Source organism: Chiloscyllium plagiosum, chromosome 33 (assembly GCF_004010195.1).
Source record: "Chiloscyllium plagiosum isolate BGI_BamShark_2017 chromosome 33, ASM401019v2, whole genome shotgun sequence".
NCBI classification, from domain to species: Eukaryota; Metazoa; Chordata; class Chondrichthyes; order Orectolobiformes; family Hemiscylliidae; genus Chiloscyllium; species Chiloscyllium plagiosum.
In genome coordinates, this window is record NC_057742.1 from 5,224,365 (window position 1) to 5,237,474 (window position 13,110).

The window sequence follows — 13,110 nt, forward strand, 5'->3', positions numbered from 1 at the left end:
GCTGGACACGCTCCAGTGTCAGTATGTCCTTCCTGAGGTGTGGGGACCAAAACTGGACACAGTAGTCCAAATGGGGCCTAACCAGAGCTTTATAAAGTCTCAGTAGCACAACTGTGCTTTTATATTCCAACCCTCTTGAGATAATTGATAACATTGCATTCGCTTTCTTAATCATGGACTCAACCTGCATGTTTACCTTTAGAGAATCCTCAACTCGCACTCCCAGATCCCTCTGTACTTTGGCTTTACGAATTTTCTCACCGTTTAGAAAGTAATCCATGCTTCTATTCTTTTTCCCAAAGTGCAAGACCTCGCATTTGCTCACATTGAATTCCATCAACCATTTCCTGGACCACTCCTCCAAACTGTCTAGATCCTTCTGCAGTCTCCCCACTTCCTCAGTACTACCTGCCTGTCCACCTAACTTTGTATCATCGGCAAACTTTGCTAGAATGCCCCCAGTCCCTTCATCCAGATCATTAATATATAATGTGAACAGCTGCGGCCCCAAAACTGAACCCTATGGGACACCGCTTGTCACCGGCTGCCATTCCCTGCACTGTCATTTTTTGTCTCGTGCCATTAAGCCAATTTTTTGTCCAATTGGCATGCTCACCCTGAATCACATGTGAAGTGAAGGGCTCCATCCCCACCTGTCATTTACTCCTCACCCTCCCACGTGGTACCTGCTCTCCCTCTTGTTTTAAAGTACTGTTTTGATCTTTTTTTTTCCCCAAAGTTCCAAAACAGCACAACAGCTTAGGAAATAGAAATTACTGCCCCAAGAAACCAAGGAAATAAGCTCCAACACTGAAAAAGCTGCAAAAAAGGAACAGCTCTTACAGTCACAATTTTCCATCTTATTTAAGAAAGGTGGTAAGGAAAATCCAGAGTACTATAGACTGGTGAGCCTGACCTGTGTGGTGGGCAAGTTGTCAGAGGGGATTCTGAGAGACAGGATTTACATGTATTTGAAAAGGCACGGACTGAGTAAGGATAGTTAACATGGCTTTCTACTTTGGAAATTATGCCTCGTTAACTTGACTGGGTTTTGTTTGAAGAAATAATGAAGAGGATTGATAAAGGATATTGTCTGTATGGACTTCGATAAGGCGTTTGACAAGGTTCCACATGGTAGACTGGTTAATAAGGTTAGATCACATAGAATACAGGGAGAACTAGCCATTTGGATACAAAATTGGCTCGAACATAGGAAACAGAGGGTGGTGGTGGAGGGTTGCTTTTCGGCTAGAGGCCTGTGACCAGTGGTATGCCATAGTAATCTGTGCTGGGTCCATTGCTTTTTATCATATACATAAATGATTTGAATGTGAATATAGAAGAATGGTTAGTAAGTTTGCAAATGACACCAAAATTGGTGGTGTAGTGGACAGCAAAAAAGGTTACCTCAGAGTTAACTGGATCTTGATCAGATGGGCCAAGGAGTGGCAGATGGAGTTTAATTTAGGTAAATGTGAGGTGCTGCATTTTGGAAAGGCAAATCAGAGCAGGACTTTCTACATTTAATTATAAAAATGTAATACAATAATAATTCATGAAGCAGTTATCCTAAAATTTGATGATTTACAATAGCAAATTTACAGTGGCACCATTTATTTGAAAAATGAAATTCCCTCTAAATCGATGTCCAAGACATATCAGTTAATTTGAACAAGCAAAGACTGGCAGCTAAAGTGAAAAGGGCTCATTCCTACAACTGATGTATCCCAGATGACTCTCAACATTGTTCTAGAAACAAAGTTGTGATCCAAATGAGATTAATACCTAAAATGGGAACTCCTAGTGGGTCTTCTGTGTAACATTAAGCTGCCTTCCTCATTTCAGACACTGAAAGATCTGCTGTGCATTACAATATTCTGTTCTTCCTTTGAACTGTGTAAATGTCAACAATCCTTCTGGCCAAGAGGAAAAAGGAAGCAGACAGCTAAGAACAGAATGGGCCCTGGAGGAATATCGGAAGAGTAGGACCAGTCTTAAAAGAGAAATCAAGCAGGCTAAAAGGGGTCATGAAATAGCTTTAGCGAGTAGAATTAAGGAGAATCCCAAGCACTTTATTCTTATGTAAGAAGCAAGTGGTAACTAGAGAAAGGATTGGTCCGCTAAAGGATAATGAAGGAAGGCTGTGTGTCAAACCTGAGAGAATGGGTGAGATTCTGAATGATTACTTTGCATCAATGTTCACTGAGGAGAAGAACATGATGAATGGTGAGATTAGAGATAGAAGTTTGATTAGTTTGGATCACTTTGACACAAGTAAGGAAGATGTGTTGGGTAGGCTAGAGGTTATTAAGGTGGACAAATCCCCAGGACTGGATGGGATCAATCCCAGGTTGCTGAGGGAGGTGAGAGAGGAAATAGCTGAGGCACTGGCAGATATCTTTGTGGCATCCTTAAACACAAGTGAGGTGCCGGATGACTGGAAGGTTGCTCATGTTGTCCCCGTGTACAAGAAAGATAGTAGGAATATTCCGGGTAACTACAGACCAGTGAGCCTGACGTCAGTGGTGGGAAAGTTGCTGGAGACGGTACTGAGGGATAGGATCTATTTATATTTAGAAAAGAATGGGCTTATCAGTGATAGGAACATGGTTTTGTGTGGGGGGAGATCGTGCCTTACCAACTTAATAGAGTTCTTTGAGGAAGTGAGCAAGTTGATAGATGAAGGAAGGGCTGTTGATGTCATATACATGGACTTTAGTAAAGTGTTTGATAAGGTTCCCCATGGTAAACTAATAGAGAAAGTGAAGTCACATGGTGTGCAAGGTGTTCTAGCTAGGTGGATAAAGAACTGGTTGAGCAACAGGAGACATAGAGTAGTAGTTGAAGGGAGACTCACGAAATGGAGAAAGGTGACCAGTGGTGTTCCACAGGGGTCATTGTTGGGGCCAGTGTGGTTTGTGACATACACAAATGATCTGGAAGAGGGCACTGTTGGTATGATCAGCAAGTTTAAGATGACACAAAGATTGGTGGAGTGGCAGAAAGCATAAGGGACTGTCAAAGAATACAGATTGGAGGGTTGGGTGGAAAAGTGGCAGATGGAATTCAATCCAGACAAATGCATTTTGGAAGATGCAGTTCCAGAGTGAAGTATACAGTAAATGGAAAAGTCCTGGAGAAAATTGATGTACAGAGAGATCTGGGTGTTCAGGTCCATTGTACTATGGAGGTGGCAATGCAGGTTGGTAGAGTGATCAAAAAGACATTTGGCATGCTTGCCTTCATTGGATAGGGTATTGAGTATTAGAGCTGGCAGGTCGCGTTAAAATTGTACAAGACATTGGTTCAGCCGCATTTAGAATACTGTGTACAATTCTGGTCGCCACGTTACCAAAAGGATGTGGACGCTTTGGAGAGGTTGCAGAGAAGATTTGAGGATATTGCCTGGTATGGAAGGTGCTAGCTATGAAGAGCGGTTGAGTAGGTTAGGTTTGTTTTCATTAGAAAAAAGGAGACGGCGGGGGGATTCCTGATTGAAGTTTACAAAATCATGACGGGTATAGGCAGGGTGGATAGAGATAAGCTTTTTCCCAGGGTGAGGGATTCAATAACGAGAGGTCACGCTTTCAAGGTGAGAGGTGAAAAGTTTAAGGGGGATACACGCGGCAAGTACTTTACACAGAAGGTGGTAGGTGCCTGGAACGCGTTGCCAGCAGAGGAGCTAGAGGCAGGCAGGTAGATTCATTTAAGATGCATCTGGACAGATGCAGGAGTAGGTGGGGAGCAGAGGGATACAGATGCTTGGGAATTGGGCGACACGTTTAGACAGTAGATTTGGATCGGCTCAGGCTTAGAGGGCTGAAGGGCCTGTTCCTGGGCTGTAAATTTTCTTTGTTCTTTGGTAAGGTCCTGAGGAGTGTTGCTGAATAGAGATCTTGAAGTGCAGATTCAAAGTTTCTTGAAAGTGAAGTCACAGGTAGAAAAGATAGCGAAAGCGGCATTGGCATGCATATCTTTATTGGTTAATGTATTGTGTATAGGAGTTGGGAGGTCATGTTGCAGGACATTAGTTAGACCACTTTTGGAGTACTGCATTTAATTCTGGTCTCCCTGCTGTAGGAAGGATGTTAAATTGAAAGGGTTCAGAAAAGATTTACAAAGATGTTACCAGGTTTGGAAGGTTTGAGCTTCAGGGAGAGGCAGAATAGGCTGGCGCTATTTTCCCTAAAATATCATAGGCTGAGGAGTGACTTCATAGAAGTTTAGAAAATCATGAGGAGCATGGATCGGCTGAATAATCAAGATCTTCTCCCCAGGGTAGGGGAGTCCAAAACTAGCGGGCATCGGTTTAAGGTGAGAGGGAAAAGATTTAAAAGGGACCGAAGGGGCAACTTATTCACACAGAGGATTGTGAATGTATGGAATGAGCTACCAGAAGAAATGGTGGAGGCTGGTACAGTTACAACACTTAAAAGGCATCTGGGTGGGGTGCATGAATAGGAAGGTTTAAAGGGATGTGGGCCAAATGCTGGCAAATGGGTCTAGATTAATTTAGGATATCTGGTCAGCAGGGGTGAGTTGGATCAAAGGCTCTTTTTCCATGCTGTATAGCTCTATGACTCTTAAGTGGTAGATACTTTCCTATTGTAAACTTGTTTGTATCTTTAATTCTATTACCCTGCCTCCAGCCACAGATTAAGGTAGTCCCTTAATAAGACCATAAGACACGTGACTGGAAGTAAGGCCATTCGGCCCATCAAGTCCACTCTGCCATTTAATCATGGCTAATGGGCATTTCAACTCCACTTACCTGCACTCTCCACATAGCCCTTAATTCCTTGTGAGATCGATAATTTATCAGTCTCAGCCTTGAAGACATTTAACGTCCTGGCCTCCACTGCGCTCCATGGCAATGAATTCCACAAACGGCATGGTGGCTCAGTGGTTAGCACTGCTGTTTGACAGCACCAGGGTCCCAGGTTTGATTCCAGCCTCGGGAGACTGTCTGTGTGGAGTTTGCACATTCTCCCCGTGTCTGCGTGGGTTTCCTCTGGGTGCTCCGGTTTCCTCCCACTGTTCAAAGATGTACAGGTTAGGTGAATTGGCCATGCTAAATTGCCCATAGTGCTCGTTGCATCATTCAGAAGGGAATGAGTCTGGGTGGGTTACTCTTCAGAGGGTCGGGGTGGACTGGTTGGGCCGAAGGGCCTGTTTCCGCACTGTAGGGAATCTAATCTAATCTAAGCCCACCACTCTCAGATGTGAGGCCCAAAATTGGACACAGTATTCTAAATGGGGCCTAACTAGAGCTTTATAAAGTCTCAGAAGCACATCACTGCTTTTATATTCCAACTATCTTGATATAAATGAAAGCATTACGTTTGCTTTCTTAACCACTGACTCAACCTTCAGGTTAACCTTTTGAGAATCCTGTACTAGCACTCCCAGGTCCCCTTGTACTTTGGCTCTATGAATTTTTTCACCATTTAGAAAATAGTCCATGCCTGTATTCTTTTTTCCAAAGTGCAAGACTCCCATTTGCTCACGTCGACTTTCATCAGCCATTTCCTGGACCACTCTCCTAAACTGTCTAAATCTTGCTGCAGCCTCCCCATCTCCTCAGTACTACCTGCCTGTCCACCTAACTCCCTATCATTGAAAAACTTTGCCAAAATGCCCCAGTCCCTTCATCAAGATCATTTATATATAAAGTGAATAGCTGCCCCAACACTGAACCCTGGGGGACAACACTTGTCACCGGCTGCCATTCCGAAAAATAAACGTTTTATTCCAACTCTCTGCCTTCTGTCAGAGAGCCAATCCCCGATCCATGCTGGTAGCTCATCTCAAACACCATGGGCCCTCACTTTACTCAGCAGCCTCCTTATCAAAGGCCTTTTGGAAGTCTAGATAGATAACATCCACTAGGTTTCCCTGGTCTAACCTACTTATTACCTCTTCAAAGAATTCTAACAGGTTTGTTAGGCATAACCTCCCCTTACTAAATCCATGCTGACTTGTTCTAATCTGACCCTGCACTTCCAAGAATTTAGAAATCTCATCCTTAACGATGGATTCTAGAATTTTACCTACAATCGAAGTTCGTCTAATCGGCCTATAATTTTCCATCTTTTGTCTTGATCTTTTCTTTAACAGGGGGGTTACAACAGCAATTTTCCAATCATCTGGGACTTTCCCTGACTCCAGTGACTTTTGAAAGATCTCAACTAACGCCTCTGCTATTTCCTCAGCCACGTCGCTTAGAACTCTCGGATAGAGCCCATCGGGGCCAGGAGATTTATCCATTTTTAGACCTTTAGCTTTTCTAGCCCTTTCTCTTCTGTAATGGCTACATACACAACTCTGCTCCCTGACTGCCCTTTAATGTTTGGATATTACTCATGTCTTCCACTGTGAAGACTGACACAAAGTATTTATTAAGTTCTTCAACTATTTCCTTATCTCCCAGCACGAGCCTTCCTGCATCAATTTGGAGTGGCCCAATTTCCATTTTTGCCTCTTGTTTGTTTCTTATGTATTGAAAGAAACTTTTACTATAATTTCTAATATTATTAGCAAGCCTACCTTCATATTTGATCCTCTCCTTTCTTATTTCTCTCTTTGTTATCCTCTGTTTGTTTTTGTAGTCTTCCCAATCTTCTGATTTCCCAGTGCTCTTGGCCACTTTATAGGCTCTCTATTTTCCTTTGATACATTTCCTGACTTCCTTTGTCAGCCATAGCTGTCTAATTCCCACCCCCTCCCCTGATAATCTATCTTTTCTTTGGGATGAACCTCTACTGTGTCCTGAATTATACCCAGAAACTCCTGCCATTGTTACTCTACTGTCTTCCCCACTAGGCTCTGCTTCCAGTTGATTTTCATCAGTTCCTCTCTCATGACCTTTAATTAACTTATTTAACTGTATCACCATTATATCTGATTTTGCTTTCTCCTTTTCAAACTGCAGTCTGAACTCTACCATATTATGATTGTTGCCTCCTAAGTGTTCTCTTACTTTAAAGATCTTTTATAAAGTCTGGCTCATGACATAGCATTAAACCCAGAATAGCCTGCTCCTAAATGGGCTCCATCACAAGCTGTTCCAAAAAGCCTTCCTGTAAGCATTCCATGAATTCCTTTTCTTTGGATCCACTGGAACATTATTCACCCAATCCACCTGCATATTGAAGTCCCCCATGATCACAGTGACCTTGCCTTTCTGACATGCCCTATCTATTTCCAGGTACATCTTGCACCCCTGGTCCTGACCACTGCTGGGAGGTCTGTACATAACTCCCATTATGGTTTTTTTTGCCTTTGTGGTTCCTCAACTCCACCCACACTCTCCACATCATATGACCCTATGTCATTCAGTGCCATAGATTTAATTTCATTCTCAACAAACAAGGCAACCCCAACCCTTCTGCCCACCTTCCTGTCTTTTTGATAAGTTGTAAATCCTTGGATGTTTAACTGCCAGTCCTGAAGCCCCTGCAACCACGTCTCTGTGATGCCTACCACATCATAATCATTCACGATTATTTGTGCCGTTAATTCATCTACTTTGTTGCAAATACTATGAGCATTCAGGTAAAGCGCCTTAATGCTAATTTTCTTATCCTTATGACTTCCAACATCTCTGGTAATATATCCTAAGTTATCGACTTCCTTTTTGCTTCAATCCTAGTCTGCCTTGAACTTAAACCCTGCACACAAGCTAACCTGCTGCTTATCTTTTTACTTGACTCCATACTCCCTGCTGCTGTCGCTTTCCCTTTCCCTTTCCCCTGACTCACAAGCATTGGTTTCAGTTCGGTTCTGGTGGAGCCATTGGTACAGATCCCCCCCCCCCAGTTCCAAAACAGATGCCAATGTCCCATGAAATGGAATCCCTCTTTCTCATACCAATCTCTTAGCCACATGTTTACTTCCCTAATTTTCTTATGCCTATGCCAATTAGTGTGTGGCTTGGGCAGAAATCCAGAGATTATGACCCTTGAGGACCTGTTCTTCAGTTTCCTTATGAGTGCTTGATAATCCCCAAAGCGGCCCTCCTTCCTAGCCTTGCCTATGTTGTTCATGCCAATGTGGACCACAACAACTGGATCCTCTCCCTCCTGCTCCAATATCCTTTCAAACCGGTCAGAAATGTCCTGCACCCTAGCATTGAGCAGGCAACACACCTTGCCAGAGTCCTTATCCGGCTCGCAAAGGATACTATCTGTCCCCCTAATTATAGAATCCCCAATAACAACTACTTGTCTTTTTGCTCCCTACGCTTGAATGGCCTTCTGCACCATGGTGCCGTGGTCAGCTGGCTCACCTTGTCCTTGGCCCTTTTCCTCATCTATACAGGGAGCAAAAATTTAATACCTGTTGGACAAGTTCAAGGGCTGAGGATCCTCCACTCCTGAACTCAGAATCCCCCTACCTGTCTCACTTACAGTCACACCCCGTTGTCCCTGATCACGAACTGAATTTGAATTACTTAATCTACCAGGTGTGACTACATCCTGAAACAAAGCGTCCAGGTAACTCTCTCCCTCCCAGATGTGCTGCACTATTTGAAGCTCAGATTCTAGAGTTCTTCCAGCAACCAACACTTGCTGCAGATGTGATCACTGCTGTTCACAATGGGATCAGCCAGCTCCTACATCATATAGCTACAGCACATCACCTGTCCAGCCAACAGGTTAATCCTTATATGTCCTCTGTGTTTCTGCTTCATTAGCAGGGGTTCAGTTAGCTTAGTTGGCTGGTCAGTTCGTTTGTGATGCAGAATGATGCCAGCAGCTTGTACTGGTTGAGGTTACCATAAATGTCCTTCCTCTCAATCTGTCCCCTCGCCTGAGATGTAGCGACCCTCAGGTTAAACTCACCAGCAGTTGTCTCTCTAATGAGAGAGCAGCCCTGTGGTTCTGTGGAATTATGGCAACTTTACTTGCTTACACAAAAGCAAACAGACTTTATATTTAAACACCAGTAAGATAAAGTCAGAAATGTGAAAAATTTGCAGATAATAAATCAGGTGAAAGGCCAGTTAACATTTTGAGAACAAACCCTTCAGTAGAACTGAGTTAAGGTGAAGAATCTTTCCTCAAAATGTAACTTTTACTATAATATATTCTTATTCAGTAACATTTAAATAATATTAAGGGAACTAATTTTTGTTCTGCATAATTACAGGGATCATGGGGATCCAGAAAGGATCTGTACAACAGGGAGTTGATGATGTCAATCTTTGCAGCGGCCAACCGTAAGAGAAAAAAACAAAAAGAGGCAAAAGTGCTTGAAAGTAGCACAGATGATGATTCAGAACATGAACCTACTAAGGCTATTAACAAGGAAGGATCAGTAGACAAAACAGGAGCCGATAGACAGAAGGATGCAACTGAACAGAAGGAGAAACAGTTGGCAAATACTAGGAACAGAAATGTACAGAAAATATATCAACCTATTGCTAATAAAGAACTTCAAAAAATGTCAGGAGAATCTGACAATTCCAAGCAGGACCACATTCAAAGATCCCAATGGGAGAGTGTTGATGAACCCACTCTGAACTCTTCATCTCCACAATGTACTCCATCCTCTGTTGGCCTTCAATGTTCATTTAAGGAAGAAACTTCCCTCAAATTATTGCATTCAGAAAGAAGAAACAGTACAGATAACCAGACAACCATTGCAAGTTCTCAGTCTCATTGTAATAGTGAAATGTTTTCCAGAAGTTCCAAGCTGAAGATGTGGCAGGTGGAGCACAGAGAGACAATTCCCACTGATGCTAGCTCTGTTGTTTCAGGATATTCGACGATTTCGTCCACAGTAACAACCCTAGATCACAACTTCAGTTCTGAGGTACAATCGATTGCTGAAAGCAGGGGTGATGAAGCTGATGATGAAAGGAGTGAGCTCATCAGTGAGTGCGGAGGTCCTGTCGAAACAGACAATGAAAGTAGCTATCTAATACGGACTCTACCAGGCAAGGTCTCATGCTCACAGCAGGAAAGAAGCAGGTTTTGTCGCCGTGAGTCAGACAGCAACACAAGCTCTGACAAAGAAGGGATTCCAGTACATAAGCTCAACAGTAGACCGTCTTTTAATTCTCACAAATTAATTCAGTGTGATACATTGGCTAGAAAGAAGTTGACTAAACCAAAAACAGAACATGACTTTAATCCAAAAATCAATGAAGATAATGACCCCCCAATGGTCGACAATTTGTTAGATAATTTGAATTATCCCAATCCCACCAACAAGCACAATGTCCTTAAGTGTGATCCTGACAAAAATGATGTAACCCAAACATCAAAACGAGCACTGACTGATCACACGAAACTGCGATTGAAAACTTCAGCAGATGATATGTTTGGGGTGGGGCTGAGAAAACAGAACTCTCCAGAGACCAGGAGAAAGAAGAACATTAGGAGGAGACATACAGTAGTGGTGCAGAATGACTTATCAGAGTTTAACTTTAGAGAATGCAAGGATAAACCACTGGAAAGCAAAGACAGTGGCCACAGGTTGGGCAAACTATGTGCCATGCATCAGTTTGAGCAAAATGTTGATTCAAAGGAAACTTCAGATACTGGAGGAAACTCACAACCAATTGATTTAGAATCAAAAAATTGTTTGTTTCACCAGACTGGTAGCTTACAACCTCAACAACCAGGACCCAGTAATAAGCATTCAAATAGCAATAACAATTCAGAATGTCAGCACCCTACATCACCGTCTTCCCCATCAACTGGCTTGACATCAGGCCAAGCTAGAGACAGTGATTCGAATTCTGCCAAGTCTGAAACCGGCACAAAGACTCAGAAATATGCACCCTCCTCTCGATTCCATCAGTACCTCTGATTGAAATTAGTTTGGGCTAAAACATTCAGGAGCTAGGCCAATTTACAGGTTTGTCTTTTTCCCCAATTAACTAGTTTTAGAAAAGATGCCTTCTCCTTTAGAGATAAACTATACAATAAAATCTAGTATTCCAGGTTAAGAGTAACAGTAATTACTGCTCTTTTACTGTCTTCCCTCACTCAAACAGTCTCCACATTGTGAAATATTGACTATGTTACTTTGAATTTTTCTAATTTTCACTCTTCTCCTCTTAGGAAGTATGCTAAAGATACATTCAAAATATTCCTCTTTTAAAAATTAATAGCATTTTTTTGCAAATAACAACAGGTAATTATTTTTAAATGACTTCAACAAAAAATTCTTTTTCATTAAGAATACTTGCTGCAGAGCCTTGAATGATCTCTTGCTGTAACTGAAACAAATGCCATTAAAACTCCTGAAAATGGTCTTTTCAGCTCCCTACACAGTTTCTTTGCAGATTTTACTGGTCTCCTTCCACAGGCATACAGAGCAAGAGTTTCCACTTGGCAGTTAAGAATCCTGGTACAGTTCTTTCTGCAGGCAATGACCCTTACAAACGTCAAGGAAATACAAACTGAAAATATAGGCCATTCTCCAACCAAGTCAGAAGCCACATGACACCAGGTTATAGTCTAACAGGTTTATTTGAAATCTCAAGCTTTTGGAATGCTGTTCCTTCATCAGATGAAGTCAGATTCACTTGTTGGACTACAACTTGGTGTTGTGATTTCTGACTTTGTCCATCCCAGTCCAACACCAGCACCTCCACATCATGTACTCCAACTATATAGCAGATCTCAGCAAATTAAATTAGAGACCCATAAATTAACTATTCTGTTGCAGGACCTTTACCCAAACATTAATCTCTATTTGCTTTTCAGGTGTTAACACAACTATGGGCTAATTAGCTGAGCATTTTGTTCACGCTTTTATAGTTAGTATGAAAGAAACCATTTTTTTGAATTTGCTCCTCCTGCTATTATCAGTAGATTTTAATTTTACAAGTCTCTATTTGGCTGCTCAATTTAACATGGTTGGCCTGGAATTCACTGCAGTTGTCTTATTTGAGTGTTTCGTGATCTATAGAAAATATGTTTCACTTGTTTTGCATCTTTTGCATGTAGAACTTGTCATCTCTCTGTTTCGGTTAGGAAAAGAAAAAAAAAGAATTGAGAGTCATGGTTAAACTTCTATCTAGCAAAAAAACATCTAATTAATGAAATAGCATTATATAACAATTATAGGCAAATATAACTGTTTCACTTTACTGAATTGTAGAAGCATATAGCTATCTCACAGTGAAATCTTTGTTATACTGTCCTGTAATTCCTACTCTTTTTGGATTTGACTTTAAAGTTAGCACTTCTTATCAGATTTGCTGTAGTTGAACCTTGCTGAGTGGGTCACAAATCCAAGTGTTGTTTCACTGAATTTAAATATTGATAGAATTTGATATTTATTTGCCAAATATTTTATCATTTTTGCCACTTCACTTTCTTGCATTTTGCCCTTTCTGGACACCATCCTTGACTGAGAACTGATGAAGATGGCCACATTACAGCCTGTGCTGATCTGTAAATGTTTGTTGTGAGACTGTAAGAACAACTAAGATGTGTTTAATAGCCTTAGGCGTAGGTCCAGTCTGTTCAATGGCTCGATGACACCAATTGCTGGATTTCCATTGATGAAGATTATCTCTGAATTTGACAGCATGTAGATTGAAGAAGCAATCAGAATAAAACCATGTTTGACTGGCTTAAATGTCCCTCCTCCAATAACCAATTGTGTTAGAAAGTCATCCTTAATTAAATAGTTCAACCAGAAACCAATATAATGTACAACCATCAGAGCTCTGCAAAAATATCAACAGTAGGTGATTTTAGTGCTTGAGGCTGAAAGTAAATGGTTACCGGGATGTTAAATGAAGTGAAGCACTAGGCCAGGAAGTTCCTTGCAGCTGTATCCACTCTGCTGTCATAACTTCTCTAGAAATGTGGTGTAAATTTTATTCATTTCCAAAATGGGGGTTTTGCTGCACTTCCACAGGAATTACAGGGTGAAACAAGCACAGCCAAGGGGGCATTCCAAATCCATGTATAATTTTGAAGATAAAGTTCATGACAATTGAAGTTGTCCATTCCTCCTTTTTAATCTTTGACCATCAGAAAATGAATGAATTGGTAGTGGTGGACAGATTGGTTGGTTGACAGTGCTTGAATTTGTTTTAAATTTTGCTACAGAATTCAGTAATGGAACTCTCATCACTGGGTA

General features: G+C 41.6%; 1 protein-coding gene across 1 annotated transcript in view; it reads left to right on the forward strand.

Annotated features, from left to right (window-relative positions):
- The window catches only part of LOC122539626 (rho GTPase-activating protein 23-like), a 266,170-nt gene extending 255,352 nt beyond the window's left edge, over nt 1-10,818 (forward strand). Inside the window, exon 25 of the mRNA XM_043674624.1 lies at nt 9,151-10,818. Within this exon, the coding sequence (XP_043530559.1) occupies nt 9,151-10,818 (1,668 nt within the window). The remainder of the gene's footprint in view (nt 1-9,150) is intronic.
- Nucleotides 10,819-13,110: the final 2,292 nt, after the last annotated feature.